The 21,287-nt window shown below is 59.5% G+C and overlaps 1 protein-coding gene across 3 annotated transcripts; it reads left to right on the top strand.

Moving 5' to 3' along the window:
- Window positions 1–76: 76 nt before the first annotated feature.
- Window positions 77–21,084, top strand: PCSK7 (proprotein convertase subtilisin/kexin type 7). 3 transcript variants are annotated; one of them, XM_069787911.1, is made up of 16 exons: window positions 77–168; window positions 1,329–1,808; window positions 2,293–2,427; window positions 2,865–3,030; window positions 5,001–5,091; window positions 5,922–5,976; window positions 7,788–7,926; window positions 8,533–8,633; window positions 13,631–13,798; window positions 14,874–14,981; window positions 15,912–16,014; window positions 18,312–18,468; window positions 18,624–18,718; window positions 18,885–18,978; window positions 19,330–19,447; window positions 19,642–21,084. In XM_069787911.1, exons 2-16 carry the CDS (start codon window positions 1,341–1,343, stop codon window positions 20,050–20,052), a joined length of 2,409 nt encoding a protein of 802 aa, XP_069644012.1. In that variant the 5' UTR covers window positions 77–168; window positions 1,329–1,340; the 3' UTR covers window positions 20,053–21,084. The 3 variants fall into 3 exon arrangements, with proteins under 3 accessions (XP_069644012.1, XP_069644014.1, XP_069644013.1); XM_069787912.1 differs by lacking the exon at window positions 77–168 and adding an exon at window positions 424–964; XM_069787913.1 differs by lacking the exon at window positions 19,642–21,084 and having other exon boundaries at window positions 19,169–19,416.
- Window positions 21,085–21,287: the final 203 nt, after the last annotated feature.

Here is a 21,287-nt window from a genome sequence, read left to right as displayed (position 1 = left end):
CCTTCCGGCGCCAGGAGGAGACGCGGCGGCGCAAAGCGCCGCGCCCGGCCCGCGAGCGCCGCCCTGGCGGAGGGGAGGCCGCTCTGCCGCCGCCACTGCCGCCGCCGGCGGATGTGACGTCGCTGTCAGCGGCGGCGGGCATCCGGCAGCGGCGCAGGCCCATGCCCGGTGAGCGCCCGGCGGGGACGGGACGGGGCGGGAGGGGAAGCAGCCCCGCGGGTCTCTGGGCCCCGCCCGGCCCCTCGCTCGGGTTGGGGTCGCCGGCGCGGCCGCGGCTGACTCGTCGCCCCGGGAGCCCCGCGGGCCCGGCCCGGCCCCAGGGGGAAGGAGCGCGGCGGGCACCTGGCCTGGCCCCGAGAGCTGGGAGGGGGTGGGTCGGGGAGAGGCCAGCCCCTCAGCGCTGCCTGGCAGCGTTTGGCCTGCCTGGACCGTCCCCGAGCTCGGGGCTCCGGGACTCGGGCTCCTTGCCCGACGCCGAGGCGGCTACCCGGTGGAGCGGGGAGCTCGGGGCCTGCCCCGGGTGGCTGTAGGGCTCCGGTGGGTGCCGCTCCCAGAGTGTCAGGCAGCGACGGGCAGCTAAAGCCCTTCTTTTAGGGAGAGAAACCTGGATCCCGGTGTCCAAGGCAGAGTACAGCCGGTGAGCTGTATCAGTGGCTTAGAAACCGACCGAGATGGGGTCCGTCGCCACCGGCAAACTGCTGGGGGGCTGCGGAGCTCCAGGCAGCGCAAGGCCACATCCCTGGGTGTGGGAAACAGAGCGGGATTTCCCCCGACTGCGTGCGGGGCTGTGGCTTGTGGAACGGGGGGGTTGAACCGGGGCTCCGTGCTGATGTCGACCCATGCCAGGTGAAAGCAGGTTCCTCTGGCCACGGCACAGGTGAGAAACTGGTCCGGTAGGCCTCCCCCAGAAGAGGAACTGGCTCGTGGCAACGGGTGCCTTGCGGAGTGTGGCGTTCCTAGCGAGGTTTGTTTCTGTGCTGGGCCGCGGTGAGAGAAGGAAGCGGCCCCTCTTCTGCCAGTTGGCAGCAGGCTCTGCTCTGGCCTGGGACTGCCACCCTGGCAGGCAGGGCAGCACTTGGAACCAATCCCTGCCCTGCCTGGGTCTAGCTTCCCGGTGCTGCGCCGCTGGGAAGGAGCCACCTTGGCTGGGGTTTCCCTGGAAGGGGATCTCTGCTATGCCTGGGGCAGGAGGGGGTTGGTGGCAAGCCCAGGTGCCAACATTGCCCACCAGGAGCTGTGGGGCTCCGTGGGACTTTCAGGTGAGGCCGTGGCCACCCCACTGTGGGGCAGGAGAGGTTCTCACCCATTTTGTTTTCTGCTGTTTGCAGCCCGCCTGTCTGATGCCGCATTGGAAGTGGAGGGTGCCGCTATGGAGCGCCGGGATGGAGGCCACGCTCTGTATCCACACGTGCCTTTGGCTGAGCACTGCCTGGATCCCCCTGGCATCGTCAGACAGACTGGCCTGCGGTGGGGACCGCGCTCCCAGCACTGAAGCCCGGCATGTCAAGTTGACCTGGGCTGTCAGCTTGGACGCGCCTGAGGAGGAGCTGGAGCAGCAGGCAGAGGAGCTGGCCCGGACCGCGGGGCTGGTGAACATGGGCCGCGTCGGGGAGCTCAAGGGCCATTACCTCTTCACCTACCAGCCTGACGGCCGCGCAGCAAGCGAACCTGAAGCAATAAGGAGGTCGGTGGACACTTTGTTTGCACAGCATGACAGCGTGCGGTGGCACTCGGAACAGAAGCTTCTGAAACGTTCCAAACGCAGTCTGCACTTTAACGATCCCAAATACCCCCAGCAGTGGCATCTGGTGAGTGGTTTTCTGGCTCCCGTTGTGCCAGCAGGCTTGGGCCCTTTGTCTGGCTGCAAGCGAGCTGTCATGTGGCAGGCAAAACAGTGGCTTTCTGTCCTTGTGGTGAGGAGGAAGCATGCCGAGAGTGCTCACTGCAATAATGGGAGGAGGTGGCTCCCACAGCTGGCCCCGCACCGGTGGTGCTGGGGTGGGCAGAGGGGTTTCAGCCGGAGCACACTGTGCGGTCAGCAGGCTGGAGCGCGGCATCGGCCCTGTGGTACTGGGCACTCCACTTTGTGGCTCGAGCAACTTTTGCTCACTGTCTGTCTAAAACAAATCTTCCCTGACCATCCTGCGACTCCTCCCTGCGCTCCCAGCCCGACCCCAGCCCCAGCCCCGCACGTCGTAGCCAGCATGCCCAAAAGGTCTGGGAGCCCCTTTCCTTGGAGCTGACCCTCTGCTTTGCTTTTTCTCTCCCCTCATTGTCCTTTCTGGTGCTTAGAACAACCGCAAGAGCCCCGGGAAGGACATCAACGTCACGGGCGTCTGGGAGCGGAACGTGACGGGGCGCGGTGTGACGGTGGTGGTGGTGGATGACGGTGTGGAGCACACCATCAAAGACATAGAGCCAAATTATGTGAGTGCCAGCTCCACGGTGGGAGGGTGCAAGGGCAGGCTGGAAGTTGGGCAAGGTGAGAGTGCTCGGTTGCTGGCAGACCTGTGCTGTCAGCCTGGGCTTGGCCAGGGTGGGAAGAGCTGATGGCAAACCTTTCCTTGGGAGATTTTGCACCTGAGTTGCAGGCTTACTGACCTTTGTGCTACCTGTGGGAGGTGGCTGCTTAGAAGTGAGAGCTGGCCACCCTCTGACCCACAGCAGTTGCTAAAGCTGCTGCTCTTCGTCCCCTTCCCGTAGCAGCAGATAGCAGTGTTTTGCTGCAGCCCTGTGTGGAAGCAGTCTCTAAGTTCCTGTGGCTTCCAGGCTGTGTTTCAGCCCGTGCAGCGTGCTCTCAAGTTCTGCTTTTCCCAAAGGGAGGAGAGCAGAGCCCTGGGTCGTGACTGCAGGTCTGTTTTCAGAGCCCAGAAGGCAGCTATGACTTGAACTCCAACGATCCTGACCCTATGCCTCACCCTGATGAGGAAAACGGCAACCACCATGGGACCCGCTGCGCCGGGGAGATTGCTGCCGTGCCAAACAACAGCTTCTGCACGGTGGGGGTTGCCTATGGGAGCCGCATTGCAGGTACGCACGCATGCCACGGCATCCCAATGGGCCGCGCTCGTGCCCAGCTTGTCTTATCTCCAATTCTGTGGGGCCTGGGCATGGCTCCATGGGAGGGATGGCTTGGCCGAAGCAGCTCTGACTCAGCTAGTGCCTTGCTCAGGCTGGTCGCTCTGTCAGAGGGAGGAACCAGTGTCTGTCTGAGCTCCTCTCCAGGGGAGCCAGTTCCTGGCAGAGCGGGATGGGTGTGTGCTGGGGCAGCTTTTCCCAAGTACTCCCAGCATGCCATCTGCCCAGCCACAGAGCTTTTGGCAGATGCACATCCATACCGCATGGCCAAAGCCAGGCAAACGTGTGATGACATGCAGCGCATTGGGAGGCCCTGAGGAAGCAAATGTTTGCCAATCCCCCGTGCTCCCTCAGCCCTTGGTCTCGGCTCTGCCTTGTGCGGACAGACAGGTGGCAAAGGTCTGGCTGCGCGTCTCTCCTCTTCAAAGCCAGGGAGTGTGCCACTGTGGCCTCAGCTGTCTCCGGCACTCTTGCGCCCCTTCACGGGGTGGGGGGGGAGGTGAGGTCTCTGTGCCAGGCGGGATGCATCTCTGGCAGAACAGAGGATGATGCTGCTGTGCTGCAGCCTGGGACGTGATTCTCTCCGTACCCGGCAGATGGTGCCACATTTCCTGGCTGTGACAGCGGGCTGGGCAGTGGGTGGGCCCTGTGGTGCCAGGAGGGTGCTGGGGGGCCGGGAGCTTGCCCAAGGGCACTGTAGGTGGCTCTGCACCCCTGCCCTGCGCTCAGCTCCCTCCCTACCTTACCCCGATGGGGCGCTCCCTGAGCAGCCACCCTGATCATGGCACAGGAGGGTCCCCAGGCTCCAGCCAGCCTAGAAGGCTGCAGGCAGATGCTGCTGATGGAGCCCAGCTGGCAGAAGGAAAGATGAGCTCACAGTTTTAACTGCAGCGTAGGGAATAGGGAGGGTTTAAGGCCGCATCGCTCAGGTGGGACCTGGCACTTCTTTGGGCTTCAGCTCTCCAAAGCTGTGCCTGGCCTTGCAGGGTGAGTGCAGTGGGGCAGCCTTGAGTTCTGTTGGGGGGGAGGGGGACTGCCCTGGCAGCATGAAACTGCTGGAGCCAGCGTGATGCCAGCCGGGGCAGGGAGAGCCAGGGTGAGCCAGCACATCTCTAGCTGGGCTGCTCTGCTCCTCCATGGGGACAGCTCAGATGGGACAGTAAAAAGCCGCCTGTAGTGTGTCAAGCAAGAGCTGAGAAGGGTGGGTGGTTGTACTGTTTATAAATAGGCTTAATTGAGATGCATGTCTGCTTTCCATTTGTAACATCCTTTGCCAGGCTAAACTGTGATGCGGAATGGTAATTATCAGTGGTTTGGGTCACTGAAAACTCAGCACTGAGCCTTCATTGGCTTTGTTGGAGCAGCGGCCTTGCCCTCCTGGTCTGAGCACAGTCGTTGGGGTGTCCTGCGACTCTTGAGCCCTTCCCTCAGCAGGCAAGCGTGCCGTCCATCCCAAAGCGATGGCTGGTTGGTTGGCAACTTGGAAGGAGAAGCAATCACTCCAGGCAGGGACTAGCCCTGAAAAGCAATGGGATAGTTGAGGGTGGGATGTGAGGAAGCCCCTGTGGAGCAGCGCTCTGGGTAGGGGGGCGCAAGGGTGCATGGGAGCGAGCACAGCTGGTGTTTGGTTGTGCTGTCACCATCACCAGCTCGGTTCTGGCAGTGCGACTGGAGAACTCGCTTGGCAGAAAAGCCATGCTCAGCAGAGGATGTGGAGCTGCACGTGAGGGTGCACCTACAATCCCTCACACACATCTGGCTCCTGTGGACTGATCTGCAGGGCTACAGCTCCAGGAGATCTGGTTCTGTCAGGCTGGGAAGGCGAGTGTCCCCAGCGTGAACCTGCCAAGGCATTTATTTGCACTGTTTATACAGCTTACCTGGATCCACTTCGGTCACGTTCGTTGTCCTTTGTCCTGCAGGAATCCGAGTGCTGGATGGGCCCCTCACCGATAGCATGGAGGCCATTGCCTTCAACAAGCACTATCAGATCAACGACATCTACAGCTGCAGGTGAGCCCCAAGGGGACCCTGAGCCGGGCCCTGCCAACACCCAGCGAAAGGCTATGGGCCCCACTCTGCCTGGGGAGGGGGTCACAGATTGTGGCTGAACGCTCACGCCAGCTCCTCTCCTCCTGTGGCTCCAGCTAGCCTTCAGGGACCGAAACCAGTACCGCTGGTCCTGTGGGTCCTGTGAGCATGCCTGGCAGGCAGGCAGCCGGGCTGTGAGGTGGCGGGTCTGTCCCACAGTGGGAACACCCTGCCTGTCCCCCCCGGGCTTGGCACCCACCCATGCCCTGCTGTCAGGCTATCTCAGGGGCTCTGTGCAGCTGTGCCTTGAGGGGGTCTGCAGCCAGGTATGTAAGGTGCTGCTCTTTGTTACTGCTGTTAAGAGTAACAGTGGTATTGCTGTTACTGGAGAGCTGGCCTGGGCTGTGTACGGTACCTACAGTTGCGAGGCTGCCTTCCGAGCGCTGCTCCAGCATCTCCTTCAGGCTGGCTGAGCTGGAGGGGCACTATGCCCCCCGCTGTGGTCAGGGAGCCCCGGCTGAGCTGTGTGATGGGGACTGGAATGTGTGAGAAGCTGGTTGTTCAATAAAAAAATCAAACATTTTATCCACTGGAATCTGACCCAGGGGCACAGTGCAAACACAAGAGCGATATCCCAGCAGCAAGGGGCCAGCCTGCCAGATGGGAAAGTACAGTGCCCTCTGATCCCAGTCATGGTGCTGAGAGTAGCTGGGGGGCTGCTCGTAGCTCACTGTGGTGGCAAACTGTAATGGGAGGAAGAGTTGCTGTCTGCGACTCCTGGGGCGGTCTCTTCATGGTGTCTCTGTTTGCAGCTGGGGTCCAGATGACGATGGGAAAACTGTGGATGGCCCCCATCAACTGGGAAAGGTAAAAAACAGTCCCAGCAGCACGGGTCACCCCTGGGCTGGCCCTCCGGTGCTTGTGGTTTCTCACCTGCCTTGACAGGCAAGGAGGGATGTTGCTGTGGCGCAGCACACGTTTGTTTGCTTCCCTCGCTGCCAGCAGAGGTGTTGCATGTTACTGTGTGGTGGGGAGAGGTGACATTGCTGTGGGAGGGCAGCATTCTGGCAGTAGGAGATGAGCTTTCCAAGGGGAGGCTGGTTCCAGCAGGAAGATGCTCTTTCGCAACCCGTGGTATTCTTCTGACAACTTTTGCAACCCAAGGGACGCTCTCCGCTTGGGGCACTGAGCACTCCCAGTGCTAAGGGTGGTTCTCAAGGCAGGGAGCATGCCTTCAAACGCTAGTAGTAAATAAGGGGCGGGGGCAATGGCTGCATTCGCTCTCAGTGGGACCGCAGTGGGGGGAAGTGTCAGAGCGGAAGCTGCTCCTTCCTGGGCCGTTAAAGTATTCTTGTGGCACCTGTGCCACAGAGCCACTGCAAAATGCAGCCAGCCTGCCCGCGCCTGGCTCCTGCTGCCCAGGTGCGGCGGTGAGGGGTTGCTGAGGAGGCCCTAAAACCAGCACTGCATTGCTCCTGGGATGTGGTTCTGCTTGATTACTCTTTTGTTCAGCAGCCTTTAGCTGTATTTTTCTAACCACAAGATAGGAGTTACTGTGCTCTTCAGCACAACGCTGACAGCTGAGCTATCAGTTCGCAATGACAAATGATTTCCAGTTCTGCAAGTTAATTTATTCTCTTCCTGCATGCAGAGACAGCTGTAACAAGCACTGGGGCACAGAGTACAAGCAAAGCCCACTTTACTGCAGCAGGGTGTCTGGAGGGCGTTCTGGCCAATGCAGTATGGGCCTTTACCTGCCAAAGGGCGGGCAGAGGAGGAGGGTTGGTTTCCAGTGGGACTGCTTTCTTGCTTGTCCATCAGAGGCATATCCTTTTTCTAGGCAGGAATGACTTCTGTGCAAGGTTTCGGTCTGGAAATGTGCTTCACAAGTGGGGCTGGTGTAGTTGTGTTTCTCAGCAAAGGCAAAACCCAGGCATATGTGGGAGCTGGAGCCTCGCAAAAGGGCAGCAGCCCCGTGTGGGTAGTCTCTGTCGGCAGGAAAGCCTTGATGCTCTGGAAAAGCCAGCTCCGGAGTGAGCCCTGCTGAAGTAGGGTGGGCTCGGGCTGCTATGTTTCCTCTGGAGTTCGAATGCTGGTCAGTCTTTGTGCTGTGATTGCCTGGAAGGTTGCTTTTTCTTTGTTTATTTTTAACACAGAATCCACTTAAAATCATAGTAAGCTGTAGATCGGCCGTTCCCAGAGGTTGGCCGCATCGCTGCCTTTGTAACACACTCATTCTGGAATCTCAGCGTCTGGTTAGGGCTCTAACAGACACAACTCCCTGACGCTGCTAGCCGGGTGAAATACGATCCGGAGGGGTTGTGGCTGGCCCTGCTATCACCCCAAGTACTTGGCAGGGCTGGCTGGTGAAATCTCAGAGCGTGGACTTTGGTTGCTGGATGGGGATGCCGGAACACAGCTTTCCAGCACGTCCTGTGCCTGCGAGCAGTCTGCAGGGCAAATGCTTCCCCAGCTCGGGAGAGGCGCACGTGTCCGTCTGCGCTGGGTTTAGCAGCGAGGTGTGCTGCGAGGTCCGGGAGAGCCCCGCACCCCCACGGTTCGCAGCCACGTGTGCCAGACATGGCTGCTGGCAGAAACCCTCCGGGGTCAGTGGGGAAGAGCCCGGGAAGGGCCTGCCTGCCTACATGCCCTGACCAGTGATGGTTCCTTCTCTACAGGCCGCCCTGCAGCATGGCGTGATAGCGGGTCGCAGGGGCTTTGGGAGCATTTTTGTCGTGGCCAGTGGCAATGGCGGGCAACACAGTGACAACTGCAACTATGACGGTTACGCCAACTCCATCTACACTGTCACAATAGGTGAGTGCATGCATCTTCTGTCTTGTTCCTTCCCAGCGTGGAAAGATGAGATCATCCCAAAAGCACAAAACCTGCCCAGCTGGAAGCTGGCTGGATAGGGGGAATCCATGGGAAACTGTCTGTCCTCTGGGAATGAAAGTGGCAGCGTGTAGAGGTGTTCTGGGCTTCAGCCCTCAAGCCTGCAGTTTTCTTGTGACGTACAGAGCAAGAGAAGGCCAAAGAAATTTCTGCCTGCGTTCAGGCCTCCATCACTGGGGCTCTGACAGACACACTGCCGCGTTGAGGGAGTGACCTGAAAGGCAGCATTCCCATCATTGTGTGTTGGAAAAGAGATGTCTAATCTGCTTTCTAGACAGCAGAAGCTACGTGAGGGCTAGAAGATCTGTGCAATACTAAGCACAGTGAAAGGTCATTTGTTGTGGCTGCCTTTCCTGTAGATCTTCCAGCCATGAAAAATACAGGCTTGTCTCTGGTTTCCCAGCCCAGCTCCCAGCCTGTGAAAAAGCATGGTTAGCAGGAGAGGTTCTCAGGGGCTGGTCACCTTGCAATTTGAGCAGTTAAAGTGAAACAGGCTTCATATGGTTGATGCCTTTTGCTTTTTCCCAGGTGCAGTGGACGAGACGGGCTCCATGCCGTTCTATGCCGAGGAGTGTGCCTCCATGCTAGCGGTGACCTTCAGTGGCGGGGACAAGATGATGAGGAGCATTGTGAGTACCACGCAAGGCACATGTCTTGCCCCCGTGCTCTGCTGGCCGCACTTGGCCGCGGGGCTGGAACAGCCCAGTGCAGGGAAGGGACGAAGATCCATCCCTTCCGATTGCTACGCATCTGCCTTAGGCCGGTAGTTGGGTTCCTCTGTGAGGCAGGGAATGAACGTGTTTTTTATCTAGGTCCTACATAAGCAGTGCTCTGAGAGGGAGGTTCGTATTTCTAATTGTTCCCCGTGTCGTCACTGTCTGTCAGCCTGCAACTTGCAGTGTGGTGACCCTCTCTCCGCACAGGTGTTGGCGGGTACACCACATTCCTGGCCCCAAACGCAGATCCTGTGTGTGTCATGTTTGTCGCCTCAAGTGCAGGCAGGATGTCAGACCTAAAGGGACAGTGACTGTGCTCCCTTATCTCCCTGCTCTGCACTGCTGGGAACTGCAGGCAGACACCTTCTGGGATGGGGGCCGCTTGGGTGACCCCTAAGAAATTCCTCTGCACTGTGTCCCTGGGAATGTCATCCGGGGAGCCATCAGAAGACAAGCTTTATCCCAACTGCACGTGTGCCCGCTTTGCACAGCGAGGAGGGAGCCTGGAGTGAGACTCCCATGCTGCTGCGAACTTTCCTGAAGAGAAAGGGGCAGGGGCAGCTGCGGCTCAGTTCTGCAGGGGCTGCGGCACACCCTGTCCAGCCAGCCCCACCTTGCTTCTGCTCCGAAGGGATGCGGGAGCATGGACGAGCATGGAGGGCTGGGAGCAGCATCAGGCTCTTTAAGCTACTTGGCCCCAGTTCCTTCTGCGTTCTGGCACGTGTGCCTCTCCCAGCTGAATTTTTCAGAATATTTTTATCAGCTTTTCCTTTTTTTGCCAAAAAATGACTTCTTGTCAACAAAATGTCCTTTTTGCCCAAGCCAAGTGCCCGGGCCTGTTTTCCCCAGCCCCAGGCCTGACCCAGCATGTTCCACCCTCAGTGCTGGTGCACTTGGGGAGCTAGTCAGGCTAACCAGCCCGTATGGCTGTGACCTGTTCCTGTCCTGCAGTGCCAGCAGGGACTGCAGAGCCCAGGCCACCCTGGGGCAGCTTGGAGTAAATGTCACTGGCTCCCAGGCCCAACTGTTAGGGTTGTCCCTGGCTGGGCAGGCACCGGGAGGGTCTCCTGTTGACACAGGCAGTTCCCAAAGGCACTTTTCTGGAAAAGCTGATGAGGCAGCAAAGACCTAGTGCAAGATCAGCACCAGCAGTGTGTGCTGGGGGGTCTCAGGGCACCTGATGAACGAGGGACGGTGCCCAGGGTGTTCTGCGAGCAGGGACGTGCAGCTGTGGCTCTGTGCCTGCCAGAGAGGAGCTGAATCCAGGCTCGCCAAACAGGCTTCCCCGCGTGCTGGGCAGACCGGGGGAACAGGGAGAGCCTGGGTTCCTCAGCCACCTGGTTGGGACTCAACAAGCTCCTTTTGCAGTCCAGAGCCAGGGCAGGAACCCATGCCTAACTAGAGCACGGCGTGATCTACCGGGAGCAATGACTCGGCTCGTGCAGCAGGGAAATTAAAATCCAGAATGGAGCTCATTTTTCCTTTCAGAAATAACGTCAGCTGTCCCGGGCTGGTTTGGAAACTACTGACGCTAGGAAGAAAGAGAATGGCAGCCCAGCAAGGGCTCTGCTGTGTTTTCATCAGGGGTTACAGAGTTTGGGGTTTATGTCCATCTTCCCCCAAGCCTGCTACAGGTGAGAGTGCTTCAGAGATCTCTCGAACGGCCCTTCATTTCGAATACTGGCCTTACAGGACACTGATGCAGGAGCTGGTATTCCATCGGGGAGCCAGGACGAGATGCTGTGCATAGCCTAGGCATGGCATGTGGCAGAGAGCTGTCCTCTTTCTTTGCAGTACCGCAATCGCTCCTTCAGCAAGCCGGTGCCATGTTAAAACTTACACGCCCCTTTCTCTGGAGGATAGTCTCCTCCTAAGTGCCCTTTAACTGTGCTTCAGTGATCTCAGAGTTAACTTCTCTGCAGCCATCTGCTAGGTTTTTTTCTTCTACCAGACTATAAACTTTGTGTGGTTTCCTTAATGGGAAGAATTTATTACGGCTTCTGGCACTAGCTGCATTTCCTACTGAACGTTTATGCTGCTAAGGGTGTTCTTTGTAGGACGTGCAGTGTCCAAGTGCAAGCTGGAGTTGTTAACAGCTGGCAGAACGTTACGCAGTCAAGCACAGAAGGCAACAAAACCTACAGCTTTTGGCAGTGCTAGCTGTCTCCCCATGGGGAGCACAGGGAGACATTTGGTTTGCAGTGAGGTGGCATCATTTGGGGACCTCCCGATGCCTCCTTAGGGGCTCTGTGTGCTCTGCACAGTCCCGTATGATCCCTCTGCAGAGGCCCGCTTGTGCTGGAGTGATGCTGTGGTCAGCAGTGAAGACGAGGAAGGTGCCAAACTGTAATTGCCCTGAGTTTCCCCCAAAGTTGCCTAGTTCAGGCCCAGTTCCTCTCTCTCTTGGAAGGAAACTAACTACGTTCATTGCTTCGCAACTGGGATGCGTTGTCCCTGAAGCAAGGGTCTCCTAGGACTCTTATGGTGAGCCTGAGGTCCTGATGAGTAGCGGCTGTCTCAAGCAGCAGCAGCTCATTCGAATTGGTATTTTGGTCCTAAGGCAGCACAGCTCTGTACACGTGTCCAGAGTCCCCTGGAGAACATTCACGGTGTTCGAGTTGGAGGGGAGCATGCCTCTCCCTGAACTGGTGCTGGTTTTCACGCGCAGGGAGCAGAGGTGTCACCTCCAAAGGCCCCAGGGATGTTGACTGAAATCGGAGGCTTCTTGCAAGAGCTGGTCCAGCCTCTGTAGCTGAGCTGGCTGCGAGCAGGGGTGAGGGGAGCAGTGCCTGTGTGGGACCTTCCTGTGCCTTGGCTATTGCTCCTGCAGGCCAGAGCAACCATCTGTGGTCCAGAGCAGTGTAAAGCTACCGTTCCCTATCCTTAGCTAAACACTGTGCAAACAGTGGCTGCAAAGGTGCTTTCCTGCCCTTACCCTGGGGAGAAGCTGCCTGAGCCACTCTGCTCAGCCCTACACTGGACTGTTTGCATCCCAGTTCCCAGCACAGGGCCATATCTCTCGACTGGGGAACTGTGGCATTGTCCTTTCCACCTTGCACTGGTTTTTGCTGGGTACCCACGTCCTGGCCAGGAATCGTCTGGGAAAGGTTTCCACGCTTTTCAGCAGCTAATCCCTCACCCTCTCCCCCTGCTGCTGCCCTGCTCTTGTTGTTCTGGTCTTGGCTGAGGGAGGATGATGGGATCTCTGGCTGCCCCTCCTGTCTCCCAGCCTGATCTCAGCAACCACAGAGAGAAAGAAAGCTCATGTGCTGCAAATTCCTCCCTCCTGTCTGGGGGGAGGCTGCCTGTCAGGAAGAGGCAGCTGGGGTACAGACAGATTAGATGTGGCTCATGCAGGCAGGGGGTTAAGGGCCACCACCCCGTGTCTTTGCTCTGGAGGGGGAATCCTTGGGCATCCAGAGAGCTCAGGGCTGGGTTGGACGGGGCTTTGAGGAGCCTGGGCTAGTGGAAGGTGTCTCTGCCCATGGCAGGGGGGTTGGAACTAGATGATCTTTAAGGTCCCTTCCAACCCAAACCATTTTACGATTCTATAACTTTCTCATTTTGTCTGAAAGCCTTGTACAGAGGGGGTCAGGCTGTGGGTGCTGGCCTTGGCATGCTGTATTGGGACTGGGTGCTGCCCCAGCTCACCTTTCCCTGCCTGTGTTTCTGTGCGGTCGCACGGAGGCAGGAGGAGGTGTCCCTGGGCGAGGGACCATGAACACTCAGCCGCAGTCCCTCCTTTTCCTTCTGACATAGCACATCTCTTCAGAAGGGGCATGAAGGTGCTGTGTGAGTCTCTGTGGTGCCCTTTAAAGGCTGCTGCGTGCCCCGGCACAGTGCAGAGAAGGCCAGCTCTTCGGCTGAACAGTGCACGTACCAGTGCTCTCCCCTGCCGGGGCTGTCATGCTCTGATTCCTGCTCTATGCCAAACCTTGCACCCCTCTCCCTGCTCAAAGGCTTTCCCATCTGCTCACCTGGGGTGGACCGTGTTCAGACAGACACGCATGGCTGGGCTGGCTGCCTGGTAGAGCGGGGAAAGGCACTGCTGGCCCTACAAAGCACCCTTGTAATTGCCGTAGCAGCAGTGCAGCAGGGGCTGTGTTATCTCCTCTCTCCCCCAGGATGGTCAGCTCAGCTCGGCCAAAGGCCTCCTGAGGTGGAGAAGGTTTTCACTGTCCTCAGCAGATAATAATTGGGTGACCCAGAGGGCCCTTGGCGTGGGAGGAGAGTGCCAGCTGGGGGGACCCAGACTGCTGGGGAGGAGAGCTGCTGACTCCATTTTTTCTCCCCTCTCGCTCCCAGTTTTCCAAGCCTCCCCTTCATGTGTCCAGCCAGCCTGGGGGGCATCTTTTCCTCCTCATCGGGCTTGTGGTAGAGCACCAGCAATTACGTGAGCGTTGCTGACAGAAACGCACCAGCAGTAGATCAGCACTCGCAGGGCTGTCAAGAAAACGCACCAGCTTGTCCGCTACCCTGCACACTGTTGGGGTGCTCATGCAGTAAATGAGGACCCCGGCCTCCATGCAGGGTGCCTGGGCTGCCCTCGCTCACAAGCTCTCCACCATCTGCCTTGCTCTCTGCCAGGAGCGCGTCTGCTGGCCCTTTTTCTCCCTGTTGTGTTCGAGCATTGCTCATTTCTTAGCTGTATCCAGGATGACGGGGGGGAGCCTCAGAGCCCCCATCTCCCATGCCCTTTGCATAGTGTGGGGGGCACGCTATCCTGTGTCCCCAGGGCTTTTGCTGGCAGTTGTGTCACAGGCTAAGCATGCGCTGCTGGTGGAGCTGGCGTGGCGAGGGCACAGCTTGGGGCCGGGACTGCATGCTCGGTTGCTCGAGTACCAATCCCAGCCACCCCAGCATGGCAAACAGTGGCCTGACAGGAAGTATCACTTCTCTTTTCTCGGAAGGTGACAACAGACTGGGATTTGCAGAAGGGCACGGGCTGCACGGAGGGCCACACGGGGACGTCAGCTGCCGCCCCTCTTGCAGCCGGGATGATTGCGTTGATGCTGCAGGTGCGGCCATGTCTCACCTGGCGAGACGTCCAGCACATCATTGTCTTCACTGCCACCAAGGTGAGTGGCCCTTCCTCTCTCCCTCCCTCTGTCCTGCAGCTGCCCTTCAGGGATGCTGCAGGATGGCTGAGGTCCTGCTGTGCACATCTTTGTTTATGTCTGCCTGCCCCTCTATAAATCTCTCAGTTGTCTGGCTCCCAGCAAAGGGATTGCGTTTTCCCCTCGCCCCTTGTTCCATCCAGGAATGTGGCTGAGGCATTTTCCTCTGTCATGATAATAAATGAGGTATCTGCTCCAGGAACGCCTCCATCTGCCAGCATACAGGTCTTCCAGGGGCTCGCCATGCCTTGCCCGCAGGCACCGGGATGGTGTGTGTGCATGCAGTGTGGCTGGCCCAGCTGGAGGGCCGGCACGCATCTCTGCAGTGCCACCCCGCCGTCTGTGCAGTGGGAAAGCGAGGAGCTCTGCCTCTGGCCTTTCCTCGGGCTCTTCAGAGAGTCGGGCTCTTGGAAACAAACATAACACCGAGCTTGGCAGCAAACACAGCCCTTCCTTGCTCTCAGCCTCGACTCCAATGCAGCTTCACTGCAGAGTGGGAACTGACTGGAGCTGCCCGATTCGGCTTAGGGACAGGGCTTCTTTCACACCCCTCTGGGGAGCGGGGGTCCATGTCCAGCTAATGCCATACTCACTTTGGCACGGGGCTATGTTTACCATAGCTGGCAGCCAGCATTGCTGGAGCACTACAACCTGATAAATGATGGGACCCAGATCTGTCCTGGCCCAGCTCTTGTTGATTTAAAGGACTTGCTTCCTTCTCCCCAAGGCTTCTGCCATCCCACAGGCTGGGGCTTGGGCGGCAGAGAGCAGCTGGGATGTTTCAGAGCAGAGGCATTTGTGCCCTTTTGTGCTGCTTGATTTCCTTTCTGAGGAGCTGGGAAGCCTGTTTGTCCTGGGACTTGTTTCAAACAAAGGTCAACCTGTTTCTTTCTAATAAGGCCATGTGGGTTTGCTTCCCCACTGCTGTGGGATGTTTCTGACCCTCCTTCCCTTCAGGCCTGGTTCCCTTTCCTCTGGGTTTGCCAGGCTGCTGGTGTCCCCCAAGGTAACGGGAGTGCCCTGCATTTCTTTTCAGTACGAGGATCGCCACGCGAAGTGGGACATCAACCAGGCCGGCTTCAGCCATAGCCATCAGCATGGCTTTGGCTTGCTGAATGCCTGGAGGCTGGTGAACGCTGCCAAGGTAATTCCCCTCCCTGTCCCAGGTGTGCCCCATGGGCAGGTGGAGCCAACACAGCCTGGTGGCGGGGGCAGGTCCTGTACTGGCAACGCCGTAGGGTGACCCTTGTTGCCGTTCAGGGCCAGCGCTTTGGCCGTCATCCTGCCGGCCCTCGCTATAAGGCTGCTTTTGGTATGAAGTAATGAGACTTTCGGCAATGCCTGAAACCTGCCCCCAAGCTGCTGCTCTCTCAGCACTATATATAGCCATGGGCAAGAGCCCTCACTGGTGGGAGACGACAGCTCTGATTCATGGCTTGGGGAGTTCCGTCAGCAGCCCCAGCACCTTCCTCCCTATGCAGTGGGCTCCAGGGAGGGCGTCATGCCCCATCTCTTCCTCCCTGTGCCTCCAGTTGCATGGAGACCAGGGCACATCCGTTTGGCACATGGTCCTCAGTTGTGCGTAGAGCACCGTGCAGCTGTGCTGGGTCACTGCTGGTTGCCAGCAATGCCCCCTGTTTTGCAGGGACTTTCAGGCTGCTCTTTTCCTGCAGGCCTTTGGGTTCTGCTACATTTTGTGCCCCACTGTGCCTGGGGTTGAAACAGAATGGCTTCAAGTAACGCTCAAAGCTGCTCAGGTGGTGGCAGAGATGAAGCCAGAGCTGGGCAGTCCGGAGTCTCGATCGGCCCCTCTAGCCTGCAGGCAGTCGCTTTCCTTCTGCTCCTAGGTGTGTGTGGGGGCACTCCTGTCCAGCCCTGTGGCACTCATTTGCTGCAGCCTTCGTGTGTTGCCTGGGTTCACATGCCCCGGAGCAGCGTCAGGAGAGGCCCCTTGGCCTCACACAGTAGGTGTGCTACTGACAGGAGCAGCTTGCAACAGTGGTGGGAGATGGAGAGATGGATGCGCAGGGAGGGTGCAACCTCGTGCTGAATCCTCTTGCCTTTCCCCTGACAGATCTGGGAGTCCGTCCCATACCTTGCCTCATATGTGAGCCCTGCACTGAAGGAGGGCAGGAGCATCCCGTTACTCCCACAGGAGCTGGAGGTCACCTGGAATGGTAAGAGCAGGTGTGCCACGTGAGAGCATGTGCTTGTACACACCAAGGCCAGGGAGGCAGCCTGCTCCTGCTGGCATGGGGCACAGCTGGGCATGCGGACAGCCTGGCAGGGCAAGCCCTGGGCTGCTTGAGGCCACGAAGGGGTTAAGTGTTGGGCTGCCTGGGCTTTTTCCTCTCTCTTCTCTTCCTGTTGCTCTCCCTCCCCCAGGGGATCTGTGTCAGTCGATGTGGTCCCCTCCCCATAACTCCATCCCCTAGACTGATGTTTTTGAGGAGCCAGACAGGCATTAGCGAGCATGGCCAGGCTGGGCAGCAGCCAGACCTGCTCCTCTGGCTTTGACCATTTTAGGTAATGCTCCAGCTCCCGACTTGGCCAGCCTCTGTCCACATAAACAAGGCACTGCTCCGGCTGCTACCAGTGGGAAGGAGAGCTCGGCCCCAAGCCCTTCCTGGCCCTCTCAGCAGGGCCCAGTTCTCTGGCTGGGCACTGCTTCTTGCACCGGCCCCCTCCCTGTCGCACGGGGAATGCTGTCCCAGGGGGCCTGGCCCTGCACCCCTCGCTGCCCCAGCTGCAGCCTCTGCAGAGGTGCTGGGGGTTGGCAGTGCTCGGAGGCTGTTCCCCAGGACAGAGGACCCCTGGAAAGAATCTGGAGCTCGGCAGGTGGGCACCCCCCTTGCAGGTGGTCCTGTCCCTCCCCTCTTTGGTGCAGACTGAGGAGAAGCTGGGCAGGTGCTGGGCACATGCTCTCCCTCTCTCCTGTCCCTGCCTGGCTGGGCTGGGCTGGCTCTGCAGCACGCTGCTCCCTTGCAGGTACCAGCACTGCAGAGCCCCAGAGAGGCAGAGGGGTGACATCAGGCTGGCAGCGGGGTTAGCTCCGCTCTGCCTCTGAGCAGAGAGTTGGAGGTGAAGCAGCTCCTTCTGCCCTAAAAGGAGTTGTGAGCTGAAAGCCAGGCAGCAAGCAGAGTTTGGAAGAGGCAAAAAAGAGGCGCTCTGGAGAAGTATGTGCAGAGGAATGTGTGGCAGAGGAATGTGTGGCTGGGGGGCACTCCTGTCCCCCAGGTAACACAGGCGGATGCCGAGTTAACCCTTTCCCAGGGTGGCCCTGGGGTGCTGGGCCGGCCCGCCGCCACACGCAGGCTGCCTGGTCCTGGGCTGCGCCTGCCTCCCTTCTTAGAAGAGGCTGGGGAGCACCCACCTGCCGCTCGGCCAGGGCTGCCAGGAGGAGACCGAGCCACGGCCTGAAATCCGCTCTGAAGAGGGCCAGGGTTTCCTGCACTATAATTAGCAGTGCTGGGGCTGGGACCGTCTGTGGAGCTGCGAATGGTTTGAGATAGGATCTGGGAGCCTGGACACCAGGCTTCTCATCCCAGTCCTCTTTCCAAACCTGGCCCCTGTGTAACTGGGTTCAGAGCAGCCTCTGGGGCTGCCAAAAGCTGCCACAAATCCAGGGCGGGGAGAATTTGATGAAGGACCAGGTATTATTTCATTGCAGTGGCCAAAGCGCTCTGGGTGGGCTCCTGAACCCACAAGCCGTGAGTCAGGGCTGGGGGAGAGTTGGATGTCAGGGAGCCTGCGGGGCAGTGGCACATGCTGTGTAGGCAGCAGCTGGGCCCCGCTTGTGAAATGAGGATTTGGTTGCAGGCGAGAGGCTGCCAGTAAACGACAGGGCAGGGAGTCATGCCTGGGCCTCATCCTTGTGAGCAGAGGAAAGCGTGGGTTCCTATCGCCTTCCTGCTCGTCTTCCTGCTCTGGGACGTGCTGGGAGGTGCCCGGGAGGCAGCTTTCCCACTGCTGCACAGTTGCCTTCCACCCCTCCTTCCTCACCGCCTACTCCTCACCCCTTTCTCAGCCTCCTTTCCATCCTGTCTGGTCCCAGCTGAACTCAGGCAGGCAGGGGACAAAGGGCACAGCTGCGGGCAGAGGACAGCCACTACCGGGTGCCTCTTGCACCTCTGGTCCATGTCAAGCAGCCCAAGCACAACGTGGCGTGCCCGGGAGGGAGCGTGCCAGGACACCTTTCCCTGTGTTAGCCAGGGAGGTGCATGGGTGGCTCTGCTTGGACAGACAAGGAGGCTCCTCACAGAGCGTGGAGCAGGGCCAGGCTGCCGAGCGCAGCGTGGCTTCGTTGGCAGAGCCTCCCTACGTGGGGTGTGGCTGCCCTGGGTCCTGCTTCTTGCTGCGTGGGCACAGACACAGGGGGGCAGCCGGGAGGAGGCAGGGACAAGCGCGTGTGTCCTCTTGAGCACAGCTCCATCCCGGCCACCAGCCTCAGCAAACCCTGCCTTCCCTTTCCCAGTCACCACCGCTGACCTGGAGCTCTCTGGCATGAGAACCCTGGAGCACGTGGCAGTCACCGTCACCATAACCCACCCCCGCCGCGGCAACCTGGAGATCAGGCTCTTCTGCCCCAGCGGCATGATGTCCCTGATAGGGACCACCAGGAGCATGGACTCGTAAGCACCGAGGGGGTCAGGGTGTGGAGGCTCCCGCTGCAGGGCAGGACACCCAGCCCAGCTGGCCCCGAGCAGGAGAGCCAGGGCTCATGTCCAGCCTTGCGGCTCAGGCAATGTTAGCCTCTCACGGGTTGTTTCTCCTCACCCTTTGGCAGGGACCCCAATGGCTTTGCTGACTGGACCTTCTCCACGGTCCGGTGTTGGGGCGAGGAAGCACAGGGCACGTACAGACTGGTCATCAGGGACATCGGTGAGTCCTGCCCTCCAGGGGTCCTTCATGGGGCGGTGGCAGCAGCTCTGTGCTGTGGCCTGAGAAGCTACCAGCTCAGCACCTGGGCGGCCGCAGGTTAGCTCTGTGCAGTGCCACCCGGCCAGGTGGGAGAGTTCCCTGCTGGACCAACCTGTTTCTTCCCCAGGAGATGAGAGCCTAAGGCCTGGGACCTTGAAGCAGTGGCAGCTGACCCTGTACGGCTCCTCCTGGTCCCCAGCAGAGATGAAGGAACGGCAGAGGTAGGACACCACAAGCCCATCTCGATGGGAAGACAGGAGATGGAGGGCTAAGGGATGTGATCGAAAGTCTCTGAGCAGGTCCTGCTTGGCTGGAGCAGCGTTGCTGCGAGGCACGTGGCAGGGCGAGGCTGCAGCACAGTTGCTGGTCCCTGGCCCAGGGCCCTGGGGCTGCCCACAGTGCACTTCACAGGGGAGCTGTGGGCTGTAGGAGAGAGCTCTGTTGGCCGTATCTGACCCAGGAGGGCAACCCTCAGCAGTGGAAGAGGCTCTCCGGACCCTTTGTGGGCATTTGGGCCCCTCCCTAGAGCAGCCCTGCCTTTGGGACCCTCATGGGGTGCCTCTGTCCCCCAGGCTGCTGGAGGAAGCCATGAGTGGGCAGTACCTGAGCAGCGACTTCTCCCTGCCCTGCCCTCCGGGGCTGGAGATCCCCGAGGAGCAGCACTACACAATCACAGCCAACACCCTCAAGGTGAGCCTGCCTGCGGGCCAGGGAGACTGCCGGCTGGAGCCAAAAGGGGAGACCCCGTCCTCTGCAGGAGGGACTGGAGGAGTGGGAACCTGCCTCTCTGATCCTCCTGGCGCTGTGCCCTCTCTGCTGGGCAACGGGGCAGGGCTCCAGGGTGGTTGAGAGCTTTGTTTCTTAAAGGGTTTCCTCCTCTGCAGACCCTCCTGCTGTTGGGCTGCTTTGCCGTGTTCTGGACTTTCTACTACATGCTGGAGGTTTGCCTGACCAGGAACAATGTGGGGCTTGACCTGACCTGCAATGGCTCTACCACCTGCAAATGGTACCAGCAGGGAGGGAAGCACAGAGCCCTGGAGAGCGGCCTGGAGATGGAGTCTGTGCCACTCTACCAGGAGAAGGACATCGAGGATGTCGAGATGGAGTGTGAGCACCCAGAGCCTGCCCGGGAGGGTGAGGGGGACGAGGGATCCTGGACCCCCACCCACCCCAGACTTCCCAGCAGCAGCAGAGCCGCCAGCTTTCACGAGGCGGCCGCCGCTGGAGCGGGGTACCTTGGCCGGGAGGCAACAGCCGAGCTCCTCTCAGAGGACAGGGAGCGCCAGACGTGCTAGCTGGGGCTGGGGGTTCAGGCTGCATCCCTCCCTCTCGCTACGTCCTAACTGAGCATGGGCAGCAGCGACTTCCTGAGCCACCAGGGACGCTTGCCCTTGTGTCCTGCAGAAGGTGGTGTTGGAAGTGGCTCAGAAATAAGGAGTAAGAGTGCTGGCAGTGGAAGGGGAGCTTCCCTTTCCCTCGCTCTGGAAAACAAAGCAAGCCTTAAACCCACACTGAACGGAGCCTGCCCTGCAGTGACACTTGGGGCTTCCCTTTGTGCGTGGAGCAAGGCCTCATGAAGACGCCTCCTGGGTGCGTGGTGGCCATGGCGGGGCTCTGCACAGAGCCCTGTGCCCGCCACGGCCCCCACAGCCTTGCAGCATGAGGAAGAACTGTTGCTTTCTCCCTCATTTCTGCAGAGTGAGCCTGGAAAACGTGGCAGGGCCCCTGGCAGCCACCTCTGCAGGCAGGGACCCCACAACACTGTCATTCGCCTGCCCTGCTGGGCTAGCAGCTGGCCAGTACCGACCAGTTACGCCCAGCTTCAAAGCGGGGAGCCATTTTGCCAATCTCCGACCCACGCTTGCTCCCTGTCCCCTGTGCTCTGATCCACCACCTTCTCCTCCTCTCCCGCCAGCACACGAGCAGCCCTGCGGTCGGGGAGTCAGAAGGCAGTGGGGCTTTCTTGACCACCCTGCTCAGGACGGGCAGGACGGGGCTGTCCCTGCTGCGGTGGGCGCAAAAGGTGGCAACTCAAGCTTGCCACAGGTATCGTGGCAGCATGAGCTCACTGCAGTCGCTTCCCTGGGTCTGCCTCCCCACCGCTTGCTGAGGCCTTGGTCGGTGCCCAGGAGGGATGAGGCCATGGGTGATGCCGGGTTTGGGCCAGGCAGAGGAGGTTGAGTTGCTCTGGCAGCGGCTCATCTGCGAGCAGGGTTGGCTTGTTTGTGTGTCCTTGGGTTCCTTGGTTTATTTTTTTAAAGCTGGGGTTTGTTTTTTAATCGGCAAAGCCCTTTTGTGTAGCTTTCCAAATAAAGTCTTAAAAAGCCTCCTCTCCCCCCTCCGTCACTCCTCTGCCCTCCCAGCACTTTCTTGTTGTGGAAACGTGAGTCACCCCCTGCACCTCCCAGCCCCGGGGCCTGGGGGGATGCAGTGCCAGGGTGCTGGGTCCGCTCGTGGCCCCTCGCAGCCCTCCATGCCTTCCTCCCTGGCAGTCAGGATAACCGGGGCTGCTCCAGGCCAGGGGAGAGCA

This window comes from Haliaeetus albicilla, chromosome 7 (genome assembly GCF_947461875.1).
Source record: "Haliaeetus albicilla chromosome 7, bHalAlb1.1, whole genome shotgun sequence".
In the NCBI taxonomy this organism is placed as follows: Eukaryota; Metazoa; Chordata; class Aves; order Accipitriformes; family Accipitridae; genus Haliaeetus; species Haliaeetus albicilla.
This window is presented reverse-complemented; position numbering and strand designations above follow the sequence as displayed.

Coding starts and splice junctions, on each gene's coding strand:
- PCSK7 (XM_069787911.1), top strand. CDS start 1,341: ATGCCGCATTGGAAGTGGAGGGTGCCGCTATGGAGCGCCGGGATGGAG. Junction 5,092..5,921: donor AACGACATCTACAGCTGCAG/GTGAGCCCCAAG, acceptor CTCTGTTTGCAG/CTGGGGTCCAGATGACGATG. Junction 14,982..15,911: donor GGCTGGTGAACGCTGCCAAG/GTAATTCCCCTC, acceptor TTCCCCTGACAG/ATCTGGGAGTCCGTCCCATA.